Here is a 24367-nt window from a genome sequence, read left to right on the forward strand (position 1 = left end):
ACAATGCAAAAGAGATCCTCTTTCTCCGCATCCTTGCCAACATCTGTTGTTGCCTGAGTTGTTAATGTTAGCCATACTGACCGTGGGTTCTTAAATTGTAGCCCACATGTGAATCCTGTGGGCATCTTGTTAGAAGGCAGCTTCTGGTTTGGTAGGTCTGGGGCAGGAGCCTGAGATCCTGTATTCCTAACAAGCTCCCAGAGGATGGATGGTGTTGATCTGAGGACCACACCATCAGTAACAAAAGTCTTTCTCCTCCCATTCAGCTTTAAAGCTTCTCCAATAAGGCTGCTGCCCCCATGGAAACTTGTCAAGGTCACCAATGACTTCCACATCACTGAATCCAAAGATCAGTTCAGAGTCTACATTTTATTCTACCCATCGACATATCAGCCACACTTGACACTCTGTTCTCTTTGAAACGCTTTCTTCACTTGGTTCCAAGTCTCCCAATTTCTTCCTCCCTCCCTGACTGCTGCTTGTCAGTCTTGTTTGCTGGCTTCTCTTCCTCCTCCTGACTGGTGAATGGTGTAGCATCCTGGCATTGAGTCCTTGGACCTCTACTCCTCTTCCTCAATGATGCCTTCCAGTCTTAACACCATGAATATGCTCATGGTCCCTACATTTCTATCTTCACCCTGGACCGCTCCTGTGAACTGCAGACCTGGACATCTAATGGTTTTCTTGACTTCTTCACATGGATATCTGATAGACACTAGACACCCCAAGCTTATCATATGCAACAGTGAACTCCTGGTCTTTCTCCCAAACTCTTCTCCATCTCAGTAAAGCTGAGCTCCCCCCTCTAGCTGTTCAAGCCCTCAACCTTGGGATCCTTTCTGACTCCTCATTTTCTCGCACTACCCACTTCCAATGGAATTCTGATGGCTCCGCCTTCAGAACATTATACCAAAATCTGACCCCTTCCTCCACCTCCAGGGCTTTCACGCTGGATCTAGTCATGCTCATCTCTCACCTGGGCTATTTTAATAGCTTCCCACCTTATCTGCCCTGCCTCATCCTCACTCCCTATAGTCGATTCTCAATGGCAGCCAGAGTAATCAGTTTAGCGAGAGTCGAGTCATGTCACTCCTCTGCTCAAAACCAGCCAGTTGCTCCTCATTTTGCTCAAAGGAAAAGTCTAGGTTCTGACAAGGCCTTCAAGGGTCCATGAACTGACCCACCACTACGTCTACCCTTGTGTCCTCCTCCTCCTCCTCTTTCCTTAGTGCAGACATGCACGTTCTTCCCAGGAGCCACACTTGATCTCTTGCTGTTCCTGGAACACTCCAGGTATGTTCTCACCTTGAGACTTTTGCACTTGCTCCTTCCTGTGCCTAGAACATGCTTCCTCAAGATATCTGCATGATTCACATCATCACCTCCTTCATATCTTTGCTCAAACATCACATTCTTGTTGAGTCCCTCCTTGACCTTTACCCCTCAGTCACCATCTCTCTTACCTTGCTTATCGCCTTCCAGCAAGCTATGTAATTTACTTAACTTTATAAGGACAGGGAGTTTTTGTCTGTTTTGTTCACTGCTGTATCCCTAGTACCTAGAACAGCGCATGGCATAGCGTAGGTATCTAGCGAATACTTATTGAGTGAATGAATGCTCTACAGACCCATCTTTTTCCACAGGCTCTTCTCAAGGTTAAAATTCAGAGAGAGAGGTGGGTGGAAGCCTCTTTGGGCTCAGACCAAAGGTACATCGTGTCTGTCAACATAGTCCAGAAGACTGCATATGCCAGTCACTGGCTGGAAATAAAGCTTCATATTTTCATCATCCTTCAAACTCTCAGTTTAATATGGAGAGGAGAATGAACGGGAATATTTGGGAAGAGCATCCCCAAGTTTCCAACAAGGCCCAGTCACTAGCCTGTTTGACATTTGACATTGGAAAAGTTTTCTGGTGACATTAAGACTTCTCTGTTGTGTTGATAACGTTAATTCGGGTGTCTATTCCGCAACAGTGGGTGTGTGTTGGGGAGTTCTGCACTTAGAATTGCCAGGGTCTCTAGAACCATAAGCAGCTACTTCTTTATATGGAGAGTCTAGTGCTACAGCACTTTGAACAAAAGCTTTTTTGTAGTTATGATTATGAGAGAGTATTTTGCCTAATTCCTTACGGAGGGTTTTTAAATGGGTGATTTGGATAGGATGATATACAGTTAGCAAGCTGGGAAAACTTGATGAAATGAATGGATGGCATGATAAGAAGGAAAATCTGGAAGGGAAAGAAAGAAGAGTTCTGAGGGATGCCCGAAGCCCTGAAAAATGAACACTAAGGAGGTAAAAGAAAGAGTGAGTCAACAGACCTTCTGTAGCCCAGCCTCATGGTAACTTTTGGGATAAGCCACTTTGATACTGCCAGTGAATGCCAGGCTAGGCATCACCGGTGGGTACTTTCCCTGCTCCAACCCCTGCCCTCCAGGGTGTTGGATCCCCACCCTCCTGGGCTTGGGAGGCTGTGTTCCTGGAGCCACCATCAAAACATCAGTTCATGGAGTTGCTTTGGACCGTGGAGAGGTAGAGGTAGAAAGATACTAAGAAGTTTTCGGATGTTTATTTAATCCTCTCAATGGTCTTCCTATGAAGGAAGCCTTATTATTCCCATTTTATAAATGAGGAAACGGTCACAGAGAAGGCGATAACTAGTCCATGAACACAAAATAGGGCTGTAAGTATCCGCGCTGGGCTTCTCCCCCCACTGTCTGGCTCCAGAGCTAACGATCGTAACCCTTGTGCTATACTCCTGCAAAGCTGAATAGCGTGGCCTGATGCACAGTAAAAGCTCTCTGAGAATTAGTTGTTAACAACAGAATGAAGCCTCATCGTGCACAGAGTGGGACCCAAGGAGAAATCTCTAAAGCAGCAGAAGCCGTGGCAATGACAGCAGCGGAGAGCAGCAGAGCCTTTCCAGAAGGCATGGGAGACCAAGGGCACACCAACGACAGTGAGGAGGGAGCAGAGCAACCCAGCTGAAAGGATACCAAGGGAGGAGAAAGCAAAGTGAACATCGACACATGCTCCAAGGCAGCAGAGTTTTAGATCAGGCAGAGCAATTCCCGGGGACGGAATCTGTGGGACGTGCCATATGGAAGTGCATGGGCACTTCACATGGAGCACAGCCCCACAGGTATGGACCTGTCAAGAACGAGAAAACACGTCTGGGAAAGGACAGAGGCAGCCCAGGCAGGGAATAGTGGCCAGTTCCCTGCAGGGTGGAAGGGGAGCTGCTGTTCCAACAAACTGCTTGGATGGACATGGTCTATTTACTTATTTACTAAAAGTTTATTAATTCATTTTTGAGACGGAGAAAGAGAGAGAGAGAGAGAGAGAGAGAGAGAATCTCAAGTAGGCTCCACACCATCAGCACAGAGCCTGAGGCAGGGCTCGAACTCACAAATGGTGAGACCATGACCTGAGCCAAAACCAAGAGTCAGGAGCTTGACTGACTGAGCCCCCCAGGAGCCCTGACATAGTCTATTCCTAACGGCAAAGTTGTCTAAGGCTTGATGTGCTTGTTTAAATTGTGCCGTTGAATTATTCGGAATGTCCTTTTATTTAGACGTAATTACTTAATCTCATAGAACTTGAGAGATCACTGTATACTCTCCAAACCATACCCAGGGAGAGTTGAAGTGAAGCATTTTCCATTTTTAGGTAAAGATGAGCACCCTGTATGTAAAATTCACACACAATGATTTACTAATTCCCCAAATTAACATTTCAAAGATACTAAACAGGTAGAGTTGACGGAACACACAGGCTTGTGTCTAGGTGCCCATTTCAATCAGAGGCTGGTGCAAAGGCAAGGACACACACACTTAGGACGCTATCTGCCCCATAAACAACCTCCACCTGTTGGCTCCACTCGCAACCTGCATAAAGCCAAGAGCAGGAGAAAGAGGAAGTCCTCAGATGTCCTTCCCCATTTGCACGCTCACCTGTCGGGGCAGTTGAGATTTTCAAATCTCTGAGGACAGGGGCTAAATTGTGCATGACTCCCTCTCCAGCTGGCAAGTGTGACCGTGCATAGGGATCCTTCTACAGTGCTTACTTAACTATGAGGATTCTGCCTTCCGCCCCTCTGGTTCATAGGTTTGGAGTGGGGCCCAGGAACTTCTACTGTTAACAAGCACTCTTTAAGCAGTTCTGAGTTAGACTTCTTCTGACAATTGGGAGCCTTTAAATCTCCATTTTCAGTCACACATCACTTTGGAAATACATAGGACTTCGTACACGGAAGAGCAGAAAAAAAGTGGCTTCTTATTCTCAAGAACATAATCCGTTTACACCTTTGGTGGAGGAATTTATAAATGATATCCCGTGGGATCAATGTGGAAAAAAGAAAAGAGGCTTTTAGCATATATGTGCGCGGCTAACTTTTGCATGTGTACAGAACAGCTTTCTCTCTGCTCCTGCCCTCCCCAGTGTAGGAAGAGAATTCTGCTTCCCTGGGCTAAAATAACAATCCGAGCTTTGCTCTAGCGGTACGCATCGCTGTGTTTTCCTGCAAGTGCCAAAGAATGACGTGGGCTAGACCCTGAGTTCCAGCTCTTTTCTCTCTTTTCAAAATGGGAAAGATGATCCTGGTCCTGTCTCTTTGGTGGGATTGTGTAAGGTCCAAATGCAACCGTGTGGGAGAAAGGAGCAGTGAACCGGCACAGAAGGAATTACTGTCAGAAGAAGATGCTAGTGTATTTCCTTCTCAGGTGGGGCCCTTTCGCCTCCCGCTGGAAAACTCAGGTCTCTGGAAAGTTGGAATCTATTTTTCTCAAGGGAACGCGATGGTTTGAGAAGAATGCAGACTATCACAGAACCCGTGAGGCTGGTTTCTTAACGCAGGAGCCACATCCTTTCAGTGAGATGCGTGCAACTGTTTCAAACCCGTAGTCTCCATTCACTAGGAAGGCTTTCCAGGCGGAAACATTCGCCTTCCGTGGTCAGCTCCCTATCACGCTCTGGCCCGAAGCAAATTACCAAGGCGGGAGGTGGGCGTTGGTCCAAATTACTCAGGGTGGCGATTCTGAAGGTGCTCATTTTCCGAGGTGGGCTGGGCCTTCCCCCGCCGCACCTTTTCAGGTTAACATCCTATCTTTTCTCAAACTCTGTTTTTCTTTTATGTGTATTTTGTTGCATGTGGAAGAGCAATATGGGAGTAGAAAAAAAGGTTTTGGGCCAAATAAAGCAGTATGGTTGGAAATGTTTCCCTTGTGCAGATTTGGCATAAAAATAAACTTCTCTGGGAGAGGGCTGTTGGTGCTTGTTGTTCATTAATATGCTGAAATGATTTCGCACCCCCCCCCCCATTTTGAAGGTTCTTTGAGGCTGATTTTTATTCATTTTTTTCCCCCCGGGAAAAAGATAAAATGGGGGGGGGGAAGAGGTGTGAGGGGGCAGGATGTAGAACTTATGAGAAATACTACCATTTGTGTGGTTCTTTTAGTTACATAAGGCTAGGAGCTTGGGTGTCTCTGCTGGGGGACTGGTGTCTTCTTAGGAAAGAAGGGCTTTCTTTTCAAGTGCCATCAGCTACCCCTGAATTGTAGTTACCAGACAGAGATATACAGGACGGGCTTCCTTAGACGTGGAGACGCAGACCCTGCCAGGCCCACACATCACTGGTGAAAATCAACACACACTGACATACACACACATAGTCCTGAGGGCACCGATAGGACTCCCCGTTCAGTCATGTCCTTTGTAGCATTCTAGGTGGAGTGCATGTTTCCCATGCCACAGCTATGGAAAAGAAAAATGCATTATGTTTTCTGTTTGCTTTTATGAAGATCCGTTGGGTAAAACCAAAGCCCTTGATTGAGACGGCGTTCACTTAACCGGAATGGAAACTCCATAAGATCAGGGCCTGTGGCTGTCCTGGTCACGTGTAAGACCTAGTAAGTCGGCTTAGTGCCCGGCACAGAGGACGCGCCCAGGAAATGTGAGTTGACCCGTGACTGGTGTCAGGGGAGAGTTCTGTGGGTGCAGAGCCTGGAGGGTGGGTGGGTACCTGGCTGGGGGTCGGTGTAGTCCACAGTGTAGCCATCCAGCTGTAGAAGTTCCTGAGGCTCCGCTTTTTTCTCCCGATAACTGCACATAGCAAACGTGTATTGACTGACCTGGGAAGGAAAAGCAGATCGTCAGGTTGTTACCCCGGTCCCTGAAGAAACCCTCTCCCGTCAACCATGTCCTTGTCCCTGAGGCCCTGTACTTCGTAGCTGGGTTCAGGTTGAGGTTTGCTACCCGCTGGCTGTGTGAGTTAGAGCAAGTTACTCAGACTCCCTGGTCCTTTGTTACCCCACGTGTAGACTGGGATATAATGTGAGGACCTACCTCCCCACTGGCTTATTGTGAGAGCTGAATGAGTTCACACGTGGAACGGACTTAGAATTTATTCCTGACACCAAGTGCTTGATAAAAGCTAGAAGTTATTATTGATGTTTGTTATTTTAATGGGCTAAGCCACATGCAAATTGCCATTTCTGTAGCTCAAAACTGGTCAAATAGTGGAAATTTTATAGGTTTTACCTAATGTAACCTTGGCCCTGGCTGAGACTGCCCCGTTCGTACAGGCCTTTTGGTCAGCAGTTAGGGACCAGACGCTCGTTTGCTAATGCCCCAACTATTTCTTGTTACCATTTTATTTTTTGCAAGCCAATTCTCAGAGTCAGGCCACACATTTTTGTTTCCCCCCTCCCGTCTCCCACGGAAGGAGGGCTTCTGGTTGCTTTGCAAAGTCCTCCCTACATCTCAGACAAGCGCAGAAGTGACATGCTGTCACAAGCAATGAGCCCTTGATCACTAGGTGCCAGTCACAGTAGAGCCAGCCTTGGTCCCTGATGGCAGGGCCGCTGTCCCTGGGCAGCCCTCACCAGTGACACGGGCATCTATGCCAATGCCGGGCGAGGGCTCCACAGCTGCAGGCCGGCCTTCAGGACCCTGTCGCCATGGTGTGTGCAGACCCAGCACAGAAACTTAGCAATTCTTCATCGGGCTCATTTGCAAGGTGCCTGTGGGAGAGCAAGCACCCCTCAGGGTTTGGGCTAAAAGCTTGTGGGCCTATTTACCATCCACAATGTCAAACGTCTTGGAGAAGGAGTGCCACATCCCTTATCTCTTAGTTCCCTTTATTAAGAGAGACATTTTCTAAGTGAACTTTGATCCCTGCTGAGGACATTTTTAGCCTCCTCCATGGTGAGATTTTTTTTTTTTTTTTTTTTTTTTTTTTTTTTTTTTTTTTTTTTTTTTTAATGGCAATTAGAAATTGGTGCTCTCCAGCCCTGTACCCATCCATCACCCATCTCCCACATCCTCTGGGGCCTGAAGGTCCTAATGGCAGATAAAGGACTGTGACTGGTTTATCTACTGCTGCCCTCTGTTGGTTCCTAGTGAAAACTTTCTTCACAATGCATATATATATGGTTTGCAGAACCTGTTCCTTATATGGCAAGGCCTTGAGGGACTTCAAGGAAAACAGAAGGCCAGATCACTAAGAGTATTTTCATAAGTGGATGTTCATTATTCTTTGCAATAAGCACAATAACCAATAGCATCTCTTCTCCTAAAAAGGAGGGCTAAGAGTGCAAGCGTGGGGGTCACATTGGCCAAGTGGTCCATCCCAGCTCCGATAAGCTTCACCTACCTAAGTCTCAGCGTCCTCGTCCGTATTTTACTTGCATCTTACTGTTGCTGGGGGGATTAACTGAGCAATAAAGATCTTTACATACTATGTGTGACAATCACATAACAAATGCTCAATCTATACATTTAAGTAAGCAGCTTTCTTGCATTTACTGCTACCATTCTAGTATAGAGTAGTTGAGTAGGTATTATTGCCTCCTAGGTTATAAATCCATTGAAGGTAAGCCTAGGGAGCCAAACGTCTCGGTTATATTTGCCTCCTTATAAACAAAGTCTACCATATAAAGGGCATTTGCTGATCGAGTCTGATTGGTTCTAAAAAGTCAAGTATGTATAATCTAATAAAGATATTTGGGGGGGTGGTTCCAAATTTCCATGTTATCCTAAGCACAGCACCAGACCTTTCCAACTCATTGCTTGTCTGAATAAATGATCTCCCGGGTCCCCAGCATGAGAGTGACCATACATATTGCCTGAACGGTTTCACAGTGATTTTTACCTGTCTCTGGCAACACAAGAGATGATGTAGTTTGTTAACGTGATTATCAGCCAGAGCGTCGCAGACGCTAACTTGAGATCAGAAAAATATCACAACAGAAGGGCGTCACTTCAAGAGTCATGCATTTACTATTGCTACACACCTTGGGTTTTTGATTTCCCTGTTCTATTTCAGGTGCCTGCTTCCTGGAGCGCTGTGCTCTGCTGCCCTCTTCTGGTAATACTGCAGAAGTTGTCCTGACAAACTTCAAGCTAATAGAAGCTAGAGTCGGTTTATTAGAAGCATTTTAATTGGGAATTTGGTGACTTACTTTAGGAAGTAAAGGCAGGAAGAAGAAATTCCAATTTTTGCAAATGTGAGGGGGCACCTCAGTTTTTCTAGCGTGTTGGAAGGGTGGGGGAATAGCAAAAGGTTTGGGAATGTTTTGCTTTTTTTTTTTTTAAGCTTCTACAAGACATCACTAAGTGAAAGGCATTGCCAATGAAATGTTTCTCTGCCTCAGTAAAATTCTTTTTAAACTGAATTTTGATAAGAAGTTAATGAGATGGTGAACACTCGTGTAATGATGGCACAGAAAGACCTAGAATGTCACAAGTCAGAGAGTTGGCCACCCCTGCCACAGCGGCTGGCCCAGAACAACAGAAAACAGAGACCCAATGATTGGAAATGACCCGCAGACATCTGAAAGTGCCCTTCGGAGAGAAAGGCTACAGGACTGCAGTGTTTACATCTTTGGAATTTTCACCTGGTGCATACCTTCATATGGAATCGTGGGACCAGATGGGCTGTTGGGACTTCTGAGGGTACAGCCTTCAAGGTTTGTTTATAGGCGGCCGGACCTCCAATTTACACAGCCACCCTCAGCGTATTTTCAGGCACTATTTAAACTAGGAAACGGTTTATTAACAGCATTTCTTAAAGAGTGGGCTGAGGCCACTTTCATTAGAGCATGCGTATGGGAGGGTGGGGTATCAGTTATAAATATGTATATTCTTTAAGACAGAACAACAGAATCTCAGGTCAGGCTGGGTCTCAGGGATTGATATTTTTCATAACTGCTCTAGATATTTCTTAAAGCACACTGAAGCTTGAGAACCATTGTTTTAATATACAGGAACTGTCCAGAAACTTTCAGTCCCTGACTTTCAGGTATATTTAACAACTAGCACTCAGATGCGAGATGAAAGGGTCAGTGCTTTCTTTTCCTCGGACTCTCCCTTCTCCTTCACCCCATTATCCCTTGAAGACTTAAGTCCTTGCACATACGACTAAAGACAGAATACATTTTGTCTAGCCACCCCCCGCCCCCTTCTTGCCTTTACCATCATTTCTTATGAATGCCTCAGCTGTTATTTTTACTGAACCCCGGTCAGTCGCCCTTGCCCAAAGCTCACATACATCCATTTTAGAAAAGAGTTCTTTATTTATGGTAGATTTATGGTAGATTCATTCATTCATTTAACAAATCTTTAGGTAATACGTTTGGTGCTAGGAATATATAGATGTATTAAACCAGATATGACTTCTGCTCTCTTGCCTAGTGTGAAGGCAGACATTAATCACATTACCTCAGAAATGTGTAACTTTAATGGGGACAAGTATTTTAAAAGGAGATATATGGTACTATAAGAGCTTAGGAATTTGGTCTAGTTGGGTGGCCACGGAAAGTTTTCATGAGGAAGCACTGACTGATGGAGCCAAGATCTGAAGATGTAGAAATTTTTATGATACGAAGAATAGAATTCCTGGGACCAACGACCATTTTTATTTTATTTTTAAAAGATGCTCAACTTAAAATTTTTTTTATTTTTTAAACAAAAGTTTACTCATTTTTGAGAGAGAGAGAAAGAGAAGAGAGAGAGAGAGAGAGAGAGAGAGAGAGAGAGAGAATGGGGGAGGGGCAGAGAAAGAGGGAGAAAGAGAGACTCCCAAGCAGGCTCTGCTGTCAGCCCAGAGCTGGAGGCGAGGCTTGAACCCACAAACCAAACCCCGAGATCACGACCTGAGCCAAAATCAAGAGTCAGAGCTCACCTGACTGAGCCACCCAGGTGCCTCCAAAAAATATTTATTTTTAAGTAATCTCTATGCCCAATTTGGGGTTCAAACTAACAACCTCAATATCAAGCAGACTGAGCCAGCCAGGCGCCTCAGGACCATTTTTAACGTGACTTGGTTGTAAATGAAGGGTCACAGAGTCTAAATCCTAGACTCCTGATTGACGTTAACATGAAGGCCACCTGGTGGAGTAGAGGGAGAATAGGTTTTGGAGCTATACAGACCTGGATGTGATGCTCAGATCTGCTATTTTCTAGGTGTGTGTGACCTGGGGTAATTCAGTTAACTCTGCTGGGACTCAGTTTCATTTTCATTAAATGGAGCCGATGATAACAACCGTTGAACGTTTCTTATGTTTGAATACAGAGCGTTAATTTCTCTGGTAGCTGAATGCTGATTTTACTAGACGAAATCACCATATTTCCCACTTTCAGTCTATTATATAGCTCCTGTAGGGGTATTTGCCCCTCTAGCCAGAGGTAGGGTGGGTGGGACATACGGCCCGACCTAGCCAATCAGCATCACATCTCCCTGGCTACAGTGATTGGTAGGGAGATGAGCACATGACCACAAGGGTCAATAAAAGCTCAATGAACTACTGAGAAGAAAACTTTCTTTCTTCTGGGGCTGCCAAACTGGTGTAAATCCTGACCTTTCCCAGTATTCTGCAGGGAGAGAATGTTGTTTGAGGGTGATACCTGCTCATCAGAAAACACAATCAAGAGATGGTAATGATAGAGGCTCAAAGCAGTGATGGCTTTGCCTGAGCCCTGGACCTAGCCTTGCCAGAAGAGTCTTTATTCAATTAAATTGATAAATTAATAAATAATTAAATTAATAAATTTAATAAATTAAATTGCTAATTTAATTAACTAACCAATACAATTCTTCCCACTTTAAAACTTAAGCTAGTTTGGGTTGGTGTCATTTGCAACCAGAATATAAATACATATGTTCTTTAAGGCAACTGTAAATTTGAGTGGGAAAAATGGACAGAGAGTTAAAAATCACTCAACTACTTATAGGTCTTACAATTCATTAAAAAAAAATTTTTTTAATGTTTATTTATTTTTAAGAAAGAGACAGAGTGCGAGTGGGGGAGAGGCAGAGAGAGGGGGAGACACACAATCTGAAACAGGCTCCAGGCTCCGAACTGTCAGCACAGAGCCTGACCTGGGGCTTGAACTTGTGAACCGTGAGGTCATGACCTGAGCTGAAGTCAGACCCTCAACAGACTGAGCCACCCAGGAGCCCCAGTCTTACAATTCATTTGTGGGGTTGACTTATTTAATATGGTTTCCTGAGCTACAACTACTATATTCCAAGGCACTTTACATTATCGGACAATATTTTATCCTTTTCAGATTTAGTGATTTTTCTGAAAGCTAGAGCAGAGTTTTTAGTTTTTATATTATACATAGGGAATCAGCAATAGGGTAGCACTGGTTCTGTCTGATGCAAGGTAATTTAATTCTAGAACATTGTATAGGCATAAATCTCTTGGGGACTGGTCCCATCAAGTGCTTGGAATCATGGAAAGTATTTGGAGTCAGAAGACCTGTGTTAGGTTTCACATTGGCTGCCTATTAGCTGTTGACCATGGGCACGTCACTTAACCACTCTGAGCCTCACTTTCCTCAAGTATGAAATGGGTTAAGACTTGTCTTCATTGTATTACAGAAAGGTTGTAAAGACCAACTTGATGAACACTTTGCAAAGTCTAAGAGGCCATACAAATATGAGCAACTGTCAGCATTATTAGAAGAGCCACATAATATTATGGTTTGTATGGTGCCAGAAAGGGAAAAAATGGCTCAGAAATACGTTGCTGAAGACCAATCAAAAACTGATTCTGACCTGAAGTCTTTTGGGCATAGAAGAAAAATATTTTTATTGTATTGTATTGTATTTTATCTTATCTTATATTTTTAGTAAAAATATTTTTAATCTAAAAGGATGATAGTGATGAGACTTCCTAGCCTGGTCTGGGTGATGAGTTGGCCACTTCCATTCCTCTCCTTACACACCCAAGCTGGAGAGCTCTAGGGAGGGCTCTATGGAATTGGCACCTTTATCATTAGCATTGGTTTGGTCAGAGTTCCTAATAATGGTAACCAGTGTGTTTGGTTTTTCCCATGGCTTCCAGGGTTTAGAATGAATTTACCAGCAACTTCTTGACTTGGGGTGCTGAGGACTCATTTCCCCTTACTCTTTCAGTTAGAGTTTGCAGCCATGTTTTTGAGACATTTATTGGAACTTAAAGGAACATGGCTGAGGAAGCTTTCTCATGTCATTTGCATATAATCATCTGTATCGATATTCTGATGCTCAACTCCATGGGGGCATAAACTCTGAGATGGTGTGGTCTAAAGGGGACGGCAGCTTTTGCTTTTTATTTGTTTGTTCGTTTATTTATTTAAGTTTTTAAATGTTTATTTATTTTTGAGAGAGACAGAGTGCAAGTGGGGGAGGGACAGAGAGGGAGGGAGACACAGAAGGTGAAGCAGGCTCCGGGCTCTGAGCTGTCAGCACAGAGCCCAATGTGGGGCTCAAACCCATGAGCTGTGAGATCATGACCTGAGCTGAAGCTGGACATTTAACCGACTAAGCCACCCAGGCACCCCAGGAGCCTTTGCTTTAAAAAGGACAACGACCACTGAGGCAATAATTCTTTAAAGGTAGTCTCTGGGCAACCAGCAACGGTATCTCCTGGTGTGCTTGTAACACACAGGTTCCCCAGTCTTATGCCAGACCTACTGAATCAGAACCTTCTGGATGGCACTTGGGATGTCGATTTTATTTTTTAATGTTTATTTATTTTTGAGAGAGAGAGAGAGACAGAGCATGAGCGGGGAAGGATCAGAGAGAGAAGAGAGCACAGAATTTGAAGCAGGATCCAGGCTCTGAGCAATCACTGCAGAGCCTGATACAGGACTTGAACTCATGAACGGTGAGATCATGACCTGAGCCGAAGTCAGATGCTTAACCTACTGAGCCACCCAGGAGCTCTGGGATGTGGATTTTAAATAGTACCCAGAGCCAGTGGTCCAGGCCTGTACTGGAGAACACCATCTCATTGCATAGGAAGACTTAAGTCTGTGGCACAGAACTCCCCAGGTTGGGGGCAGCGTCCAGCCACATCCATCCTGATTTTAGTCTTAGTCCTTAAAAATGGGAATCACTGCTTTGGTACAGAAGCCCTCTGAGGATACCCTTTGTCCCTGGCTAGTAGGAAGTCCATTTACAATCTATCTTTTGGTTCCCCCAAAGTAGTAACACTAAAAGCAAATCTCATTTAGGGCAAATTTTAATAGTTCTTCATTACAGACAAAAATGTAGACTCTATGTGCTTGTCTGTGTGTGTGATGGGGGCGGGGAGAGTTGGGGGTGGAAGGGGAGAGGATTTTGAGGAGACTGGTGTTGGGTGTGTTCTCTTCCTCTTAGGTTTTCCGCAGTGTTTTCCTTGAAATTAAATTTAATGGAATTCATATTTGTGTTGGGAATCATGTATTACAAACTCTCTATAAAAATACTTCCCAAGACCTAACATGAGTAGAAAGGAAGAAATATTCAGTAAGTCACTCGAGTAGCATATACTTCCTATGTGTGGTTTGCACGCTGATGTCCTTGAAGCTTGTTCCAAGGCTGCCTGGGGAGTAGGGGGGCAGGCTGAGGGGAATCTGCTTCCCTCCCCAGCTCCTTCACCCATCCCCACATTTGGCCAGAGTGGGTTCTCCTGGTTTCCCTTCTGCATTTTGAGTTTCGATGGCAGGGTTTGGTGGCCAAAAAGAAACTGGTGATCGTTTATACCTGTGACTGAAATCAACACGGCATGCAGCTCTTGGGTGCTGATTGTTACTACTCGTCCCATCATCCTTCTCTTCCAGCAGCCTCAGAGATTTTGCTTCCCTTGAACTGGGCCAGACCTGGCGCTCTTGCAACTATGGTGGCACTGGGGTTGTTTCAAAGGGGGTGAGCTTTCGGGTTATCATTTTGATAAAACACTTGCAAATGTGGTCACTTAAACAATGGGGGAGAAAAAGTGGGAAGAATCCAAAGACAATGCAATATTTTCTAGGTAGGATCAAACTGCTTTTAGACATTGTTGTCGTGAACAGGGCTCTGTGACAGTGGGCTGTCATGTCACCGGTGTTGGCCACAGAGGTTGTTAAGGGAGAATCTGATTTAAGTTGAAACTGAAGGTTATGTTTGGACGATCGACGTCCCCAATGCACCTCAATGGCTCTTGAAAGTTATGAGAATCATGTGTAAGTGAAACCTATTGAAATCCCGAAAGTGTTCTCTTCAGCTGTCCAGGAAAGATGTGGAACTTTACACGGGCTATGTATGTCCTCTGCTGATTTTCACATGTGAGCGCAGAACTTGGCTTTTAGCGACTGTGCGATTCATATCTTCTCGTGGTAGAAAGCTCAGCGTGAAGGCCCCGAGATGTCTGTGTTCCAGTTATACCGCCTAACACAATCATTCTCTCCTTTTCAGTTCAGTACATATTGTACAGACAGGCTTCACTGATATTTTGGGCACATTTCCTCGTGTTTTTTTTCCTGAAGAGTTTTTTTCCCTCTGAAATCGCTTGCAAAGCGAGAGGTCAGCTATTTCTCCTAAGTACGTCATCATTTCAAAGATTTTCAGAGAAAAGTCATGTGTCCAGTGGACCAATAGCTCAGAGGAGGAGGGGAGATTGTGTATCATGGTGAGAGGGCCACCTGTCCCGCTTCCTCTGGGAAGTTGTCACCGGCCACTCTCCAGGCCATTTGATCTTTCCTTTCTCAGAACCACTTGAAGCCTAGCCTAGGTCCTTCTTCTCTCTCTTTCTTTTCCTTCTTTATTCCACCAAACATTTCCTGGATGCCCATGCCAGGTACTGAGCTAGACGATGTGTATGTGTATGGCGGGGGAAGAGGGAAGGACACAAAGATAAATTGGAAACCAAACCGGCCCTGAGACAGCACATAATCTACTCGGAAAGGCCAGGCAACCTCACAAGTAATTCCAAGAAAGGCCACTCTGCCCACCGAGAAGCACTGGATGGGGGAGAACTGTCCATAATCTTGCACTGTATTTTTTGGTGGATTTTGTCTCTCCATTTATAATGCCCTCTCTTTAGAGAGGCCACCAGATGTTTTTGCTTGCCTAGCATCCATTTCTCCTTCTGGTCATGGCATTCTGGTTTTGCACTGGAGACAGCCCAGTGGGACTGTTAAATCAAAGTGCCATGGTCTGCCCCTGCTAAAAGCTGGGTGTGTGACCCAAGCTGAACTGATCTCTCTTTCATATTCGGCCACTGACTGGAGATACAAGGGTAGAAAATGTTCAGAGCAGACTTTGTCTTAGGACCACATCGATGACACAGCCAGGGTTCCCTCCACCTGGATTTCTGGCACTACTCTGGGTCCTGTCGTAGTAAGGATGGCTCATTCAGCTTTTTCAACATCTTGTTATTATTACCTTAATTAGCTTGGGTCTGTTTCTGCTGTTTACATATATAAAGCACTTCTAACAGATTCCCTTCTGGAAAGTGAAAGATCAGGCCTCATAGTTCTTCTCTATGACCTACCAAGTGCCCTACACAGAGAAGATGCTCAATAAATACTGGTCAGTTGATAGTTTGAAGAAATGTATCTCAGGATGAAATATACTCCTTGCCTAGCTATGGATTATTTAGGAGTTTGGGCACAATTCCAAAGTTTTCCTTGGGCTAATTTATTCTAAGATTTTGTTCTACCCCATAGCAACCACAAAAGCAAAAATGACCTCTTGCTTATAGCCAGAGAGATGCATTTTGCCATAGTAGCACAGCAGAGACTTGACTAGGTCTACAGGAAGTCACATCTTAGAAGGTCAGGGTTGGTAGAAACTTCAAGGCCATCAGGCCTAAGAGGCAGTTGCTTTATAGTTAAGATTTAGAATTGGAATGGCTCTAAATACTAGTCAATGCCTATAGTGAACATAGTAACCCAATGAACACTTTTAGTCACTAAACCACAAGTTACCTTGCTTTGTGGCATCTTCCAGAATACAGCATATATGAATTTTTTTTTTTTTGCAAATTAAATTACAGTGTATATGCTCTGGTGGAGACCGCAAATTAAAAAGAGGCAATGGCGGGTGCCCTTATAAACTGAAAAATCCTGACGCAAGAAGCAGATGAACCAAATTTTAAAAAGGGCGGGGAGATTATCAAGGACAAGCAGCACTATTTCTGGACATTTTTTCTTAAACTGACAAGAGAGCAAAGGTACTATTTATACATTACTCATGTATTAGTAATACCAATATCTACATCCACATCTGTATCTATATATAGATAGATGTTCCTTGCTGCATGGTTAATAATAGTTCCAATTGGGGAAGCCCACAAGTCCTTCAAAAAGGAAAATTCTACAGATACGTGAGCCAGAGCTATCTATGCAAACGTGGAAAAACGTCTATAGTGATTTATGTTAAAAAAACAAAAAGCGAGCTGTAGGATGACACAGAGTTTGGTTATACATATATATATATATATCTGGAAAGATATATTCCAGACTTTTAAACATAGTTAAGGGAGGTCAGTTAAGACTTTTGGAAGCCCTACGAATCAAGGGAGTGGCATACTCCCCCCACCCCCAAACACCAAGGAATTCAAAATCAAACATACCGAACAGTAAAAGAGATGTCAAAAGTCTAAGTAAATTCTGACTCTTTTTCGTAATGGGTATCTTTAGAAATAGCACATTCTTCTAAAACAATGTCAGTGTTCCTAATGGCCCAACCAGGCACACGCTTGCTTCCTCCCTGGGGCCCTGCGTCACAGGCAGCTCACCTCTCCCACTTATCTTACATATTCCTGCATTCGAGGATTCTAAAATAACGAGCATGCCTTAATTTTTCTAATTTTAAAGTGATGTAAAAATAGGGAAAAGCAACACAAGGGAGTGCTGTGGGTAGCAGAAATTTCGATGTCCCTCTGAATTGTAGTCACATGCTTATACAATGGGTAAGAATCCATTAAGCTAACTGCTTGAGCACTGTGCGCTCTAAGTTATACCTCAAATAAAAACCATTAATTAATCCTTAATCTTAATCCTTAATCCAAATCTTTAATACTGATGGCTCTTAAGACAGACAAAGTTGAAGAGTTACCTGGACCAATACAAAAAACCTCTTCTTCCATCTCTTCCAGACATTCTTACCGATGGCCCATAAATACCTAAGGAAAAAGAAAAAGACCAGAGTTGCATTAATGCTTGAGCGACTGCACTGTTTAATTCACTTGACCATGAAGCTTGGTACTCATAAACGAGGAAATGCACATGGCTCAGAAAAAGAACGCAGATTTTGGCGCTGTGTGACTGAGGATAAGGAACAGCAAGCCAAAGTTCGCTTCCACTCCCAGAAGGAATTGTAGCTCCTCCTCACACTTGACTAATATTCTTTGATTGATTCCAGAAAGCACCTTGGAAAATGTTACATTGAGACTTAATTTTTGTATGTGCTGAAAGTCTATTAGGTAGGGAAACTCCTGCCAAAGCTGCACGAGAGAAAAAAAGAAGGCTAAATCCTACAACCAGCCCCTATGCCTCATGTCGAGGCTCAGCCAGGAGACGCCCCCTCCCCCACCTTTGCTCTAATTCTGTCAAATGCAGGTATATTACAGGAAAGACATTTCAAGTCAACATAGAAAGTTCTCCCTATACCTCTCCCCTTTCCCCAAATGCTCTTCTGTTGATGGAAATTAATCTTGATATAGAAAAGTGAAATAAAAGGAAAGTTAAGAATTACAGAGGAATAACTCAAAGCTATCTGGAGATTTTACAAGTGGTCTTACTAATTCATTCGCAAATTACTCCGCTGGCCTTGTGGATTGCCGCACACTGAACTGACACTAATCAAGGAAGTGAGGCCCCTGGTTTTTAGGCTCTACTGGACCAAGTGAGGAGAGATCTGGTCATACTCAAAAACATTCAAATACTCAAGTTCCCAAACTGGCTTTATCTGCTATAAAAATCAACTGGACAACTTCCAAATCCTCACTTCACCTGGAATCAGACAGAATTTCCGCTTTGGAACATAAAGAAGAATGCACCTAATTAAAATTTATACCATTTGACAAATTTCAGGGGCTCTGAGAACTGGCTGGTGGCCAAAATGTGCTCAGATCTTTAAGCCAGAAACCCAGGAGTCACCCTGGGTTCTTCTGTTTCCTCCTCCTTACTCCTTCATTGCCAAGTGCAGCTGATTTTTACTTCCTGCAAAGTTCATCACTCTGCTCAGTCTCTACCGCTCACACCCTCACTATTTCAGTCCCAGCCCACAGCTTTGCTTCCATGGACAATGGTAGAGGACGCTTTTAATGGGTGTCAAGGACACCCAGAATGATTTTCATCCCCCTCCTGGCCATGAGATGCGGCCCACCATTTGCAGATGCTATCACGCCTTTCCCTGATGAAACTCCGTCGGTGGGTCTCCCTTGTTTACATGAAGGGAGCCTCAAACTTTGGCCACTCACATTCCACTTTCATGATCTATCCTGTATCTGCCCACCTGTTCTATGGTTTACTTGGCATTTTCCTTTAAATTAACTTATTTAACACAAATACATTTATTTTGAAAGAAAACTTTATATTATAGCCTTGATACACTAATTATATATTATGTGGCTCACATGAAAACACATACGTAAACATTTAACGAACATACGCTTGTCTGTACATCACTAAGATGATTGTGTGTGCCATCAGTGATATAAATCCACTCAGGGAAACTGTAGCCTATAGAGATAAAATCCAGCATCTTGACCTGGCCTGAAAACCTGTTCATTCTCTGGCCCTGCTCGACTGTCTAGACTCAGCGTCTGCACATTACATTACCCGTAATCCCTGACCACACCAGAAAGTTTCACACTTGTGTAATTTTGCACGTGCTTCACAGCCTGGAATTGTCTACTCTCAGCTCCTTATGTTCAAACTCACATTCTTCCTAAGTTTAAATCCCTACGTTGATGTCATCACCCCCCCGGGCCTTGTGGATGACTCCTCTGTTACAATGATTACACTACTATAATTTGTCTTTATATTTATTGTTCCTACTGGATTGTGAGCTCTTTGAGGGAAGGAACCTTATTCCTTCTTTCTAAATTCTTATTTCTAAATTCCTAGCACAGAACCTTGTTGTGCTTTTTAAATTCCTAGGATGGTTCTTCATATGTAGTAGGAGGTCAGTATATATTTGTTCTATTTCAATGGGTTTGGAAGGCCATGATCCTGGGAAACTAGAGCAACCTTTGTAAATGTTTCCGATGAGGTTTTAAAACACTGCATAAAGACATGCAACCCATCACCAAGTTCTTTGGGTTTTCCATCCAAAATATATCTCAACTGTTTCCATCCCCACTGCTGCTCCCCAGTCAAGCCTCCAAGATGTCCACCTGGGCCACAGCAACAGGCTCCTAACCCGTCTCCCTGCTTCACTCTTGCCCACACTCCATGCACTACACAGCAGAGAGAGTGACCTTTTTAATGGCTAAGTCAGATTGTTAATACACTCATTATAGATCAGGATAGGAAGCAATGGAAGGGTTTTGACCAGGGTAGAGACATGATCATATGGCTGTTTAAGATGGTTCTAGGGGCTGCTGGATGGAGAAGGCACTGTGGATGAAGGGGGCAAGAGAGAAGGCAGGGAGATCAGCAAGGACCTGGTGGCAGTGGTCCAGGTGCAAGAGATAGCATGGTGCCTGGACCAGGACTGAGGCCATGGCAGTGGTTAGATGGCTGGTAAGTACATCAGCCCTGAGGCCAACATGGTCAGCTCCACCGTTGATTTGATTCCCCCCAGCTGCCATCCACTGTCCTGGCCAGTGCTCTCAACCTTCTCAAAATAATATATTCACATGTTCATGGCAAACATTGACATCAAAAGGAGGTGTGGCCAGGGCTAAAGAGGAAGAGGGTTCACTGGACTGTAACTGTTAGCATTATTGTCTTCCGGTTCTCATTACGATGGTTACTCTGAGATGCTGGGCAAGGCGCTTAACTGTCTGGTGCCCTGGAAAAGGCAATGGTTCTTCTCCTGAAGGGTTGTTGTGGGGATTAAATGAGATGATTCTTGTGAAATAGGAGCACGAGGCACAGCAGAAAGTAGATACACAATAAATGTCAGCCTTATTATAAACTATCTCTGTGTACAGAGCAAAGTGTATCATTACTAGTAGTAAATAATAGCTAAATATGTGAAAAGAAATCTCCTCGGACATATGGACATAGGAAAACAGATGAAATGAAAATCATATGAAGAAAGTGGGTGAAAACATTTGTATTTGTAGTAATGACTGGCAAGGTTATAACAGTCTCCTACTTTTCTGGAATTATATCTGGCAGCTACTACCCATTTTCTTTTTCCCCTTTACTTGAACTCACATAGAGAAATTCAGAACAGTTAACACAGACACTACATTCGAAGTTTGTAGTTTTTTTAACACTTTTTTTTAATGTTTATTTACTTTTGAGAGAAAGAGGGAGCGAGACGGAGTGTGAGCAGGGGAGGGGCAGAGAGGGAGACACAGAATCCGAAGCAGGCTCCCGGCTCCAAGCTGTCAGCACAGAGCCCGAGGCGGGGCTTAAACCCACGAACCATGAGATCATGACCTGAGCCGAAGTCGGACGCTCAACCTACTGAGCCACCCAGGTGCCGTTGAAACTTATCATTTTAGTTGATGGAAATGAAAGCAGGAAAAGGAATTCACTAAAAGCCACAGAATATAACTCAAACTGAAGCATAATAAAATACTAGCTACTGCTTGATGAAGTTTTACTAGTATGCTGTGCTGTCTCAGGCACTTTACTCAAATTTACTGTACCTACCCGGAGGGGGTAAGGCCTGGAGTCTGGAGCCATGTCGCCTTGGTGCATGGACCCGACACAAAGTACATGCTTATGGTTAGGTACTTCATTACATTATTATTCCTATTTTACAGGTGAGGGATCTGCACTCCAAGTAACCAGCTCAGGATTCCACAGCTGGTGAACGGAACAGCCAGAACTGAAACCCGGAGTAGTTTGGTTCTAGAGTACCCTTTCCACTGCACTATTCTTCGTTCCATTTTAGACGAAGGACTTAGGTTTCTTTTTAAAAAAAAAATTTTTTTTAAGTTTCTTTATTTATTTTGAGACAGAGAGAGACAGAGAAATACAGAGAATTTATTTCTGTATAAATAAATGGGGGGAGGGGCAGAAGAGATGAGAGGGAGAGAATTCCGAGCAGGGTCCGCACTGTCAGAGCAGAGCCTGACACGGGGCTCGAACTCACAAGTCTTGAGATCATGACCCGAGCCGAAATCAAGAATCAGCTGCTTATCGGACTGAGCCACCCAGGCGCCCCCACGAACTTTTGTTTCTTTCCTGAAATGAGAACACGAATTGCTATTCCAATCGGACTTTTCCGGTGAAAGCCTTCTGAATGGGAAAGCTGAGTGGGATCGGAGAAAAAATCAACAATCCTCCTTTGCAAAGTATCAGTTGGTTTGCGTGAAGGAGGGGCTTTCCCTCAGAGGTTTTCCTCAGAATTTATTGCTAATTTGGCACATACCAGAAGGTGTCAAAACCGAGAAAAACTGAGGGCTGCACTGTATCATTTCTGTCTAGTCAGCTCCGCTCTGTATTCTCTTAGGCTGAAACACGCTCAGGAGACAGGACGCAAAGTACCTGCAGCAGATGGGAGTTCTGTCATTGTAGATGCACAGGTGGCCTTCCCCTCAAGCTCCTCACACTACAGACAGATCTATCTGCATGGGCATTAGTGGCCCTCAACTCTCTCTTCGGGCCATCGGGATGGTGGCAATCTGGATTTACAAATAAATCAGCGTTCCAGAGTCGAGAGCCAAAGTTTAGCCTGGTGGTTGTATCTCAGACTCGGGGTGGAAACACCTGTGTGGGAGTTTGGACCCTGCCACCAAGTGCCCTTTGGCTTAGCTGCCTGTGCCTCCGTTTCCTCGGCTGTAACATGGGGACAGTGTGCCAAGTTGTTGTGGGGGCTGATGGGGACCATGCACGGTGAGTGTTTAGCACAGACTGGCGCATAGTAAGTGCTCGGTGACGTTAGATAATATTGTGGCTTGTCATTATCCTTACTAGTAGCAGAGGCCGTAGTAGAAATCGTAGTCTTAGTAGAAAGACGTCCCTGTCAGTTTCATTCTATGAGAGGCCAGAGTGAACTACAAACGACAAAACAGAGGAAAGGGAAAGATGCTCTTGGGTCTTCCATGGCCCCCTGGCTCCAGCATCCCTGGGTCTTGGGACTACTTGGCAGGGCAGCACCCATGGTGATGCTTGTAACTTGTCACATGTATAAAAAACGGGACGGTCTTCCTCCATCTGATGCTTGTGAGTGTCGATGAATTAGTAACTCAGTTCTATTTATTAAACATCCCCTGGGCTTAGCACTAGGTGTACACATGGTGGGTGATCCATAGCTATTCATGGGGAAATGTTTTATTGTACGTCTTCTCCCAGGATGCCTGGGGAGGAGCAGCCAGGGCAGGGAGAAGAGTACGGGCTCCCCTCAGGACCTCTGCCAGAATCACTTGCCCCTGGACCCCTTACGAAGGGGTAAGGATGGCCGAGAGGGACATGGAGACCAAGGATAGGTTGAGGTTTCAGTTTGGCGGGCTGTGGAGCCAGAAATTATGCGTCCAACTTCGGCTCAGGTCATGATCTTACAGCTGGTGAGTCTGAGCCCCGTGTCAGGCTCTGGGCTGACAGCTCGGAGCCTGGAGCCTGCTTTGGATTCTGTGTCTCCTTCTCTCCGCCCCTCCCCACTTTGTGCTATGTCTCTCTGTCTCTCTCAAAAATAAATAAATGTTAAAAAATTGAAAAAAAAAAAAAAGAAGAGAAGTCACATTAAGACAAAACCAAGATTCTTTCTGGAGGCATCTCTCCCTTCCTTGGAGAGTGAGTGAGAGCATGGAGGGTGCAAAGACTCCAGATGCCTGAGGCTTCTTGCCACAGCCCAGCGGGAAGATGCATGGACTGGGGAGAAGCACCATAAATGAATGATAGCAAACACTGGTAACAATAACCTCCACCACCAGCTGTTCCACAGCTGTAGCCCTTACCACGTATCAGACCCTGTTCTAAATACTTTACATGTAGTAACTCATTTAACTTTTCACAACCTTATGAGGCAAAACTATCATGACTTTATGCCGAGCAAAATGAGGTCCACAGAGGTTAAGCAACTTGCCTACAGCTAGTAAGTGGTTACTGCCAAGGATTATATCCTAAGTAATTGACCTAATTGGCATTTACAGACAATAATACAACAAAGAACATAAAACAGAATCATAAAAATGTTCAGTTAGTCCAAAAGAAGGCAAAGAAAAAAAAAGGAAAAAAAGAAAAAAGAGGAAAAGGGAACAAAGATCAGAGAGAACAGAAAAAAAGCGAGATGACAAATAGCAATTTTTTTAGTGTATGTTTATTTTTCAGAGAGAGAGAGAGTGTGCGCACACACGAGTGGTGGAGGAGGAGAGAGAGAGGGAGACACAGAATCCGAAGCAGGCTCCAGGCTCCCAGCTGTCGGCACAGAAGCCAATGCGGGCTCAAACCCATGAACCACAAGATGATAACCTGAGCCAAGGTCAGACACTTTACCAACTGAGCCACCCAGGTGTCCCAACAAACAGCAATTTAATTTAAACCTAACTGTATCAATAATCACAATAAATACAAATGGGCTAAATATCCCAATTCAAAGGCAGAGATCTTCAGATTGATTTCAAAAAGTTAGAGTCAAATCCATGCTGCATACAAGAAATGCACTTTGACTCTAATGGCATAAATTAAAAATAAAAGGATGGAAAAGATTTACCATGCTAACATTAGTCTTTTAAAAAGCTGGAGGGGGGGCTGTATTACTGTCACACAAAGTAAATTTCAGGGCAAAGAATATTACAAGGGATAAAGAACAGTTCACAATGATAAAGGGGTCAATTAATCAAGAAGTTACAATAACCTTAAATGTTTATGCACCTCATACTAGAGCTTCAAAATAAATGAGACAAACATGGACAGAATTGTAAGAGGAAACAAATCCACAACTATAGTCACAGATTACAATACTTCTCTCTCAATAATTGATAGAAAATCAGGAAGTATTTAGAGGA

General features: G+C 44.1%; 1 protein-coding gene across 15 annotated transcripts in view; it reads right to left on the minus strand.

Moving 5' to 3' along the window:
- Window positions 1-24367, minus strand: part of CADPS (calcium dependent secretion activator) — a 481138-nt gene that overhangs the window by 157558 nt on the left and 299213 nt on the right. For all 15 annotated transcript variants that reach the window (XM_042929883.1, XM_042929885.1, XM_042929886.1 and 12 more), the window contains 2 exons: window positions 17350-17416; window positions 6019-6127 (listed from right to left, as the gene is read on the minus strand). In XM_042929883.1, coding sequence (XP_042785817.1) covers window positions 6019-6127; window positions 17350-17416 — 176 coding nt within the window. The remainder of the gene's footprint in view (window positions 1-6018; window positions 6128-17349; window positions 17417-24367) is intronic.

The sequence above is a fragment of the Panthera leo genome, chromosome A2, assembly GCF_018350215.1.
Source record: "Panthera leo isolate Ple1 chromosome A2, P.leo_Ple1_pat1.1, whole genome shotgun sequence".
Lineage (NCBI taxonomy): Eukaryota > Metazoa > Chordata > Mammalia > Carnivora > Felidae > Panthera > Panthera leo.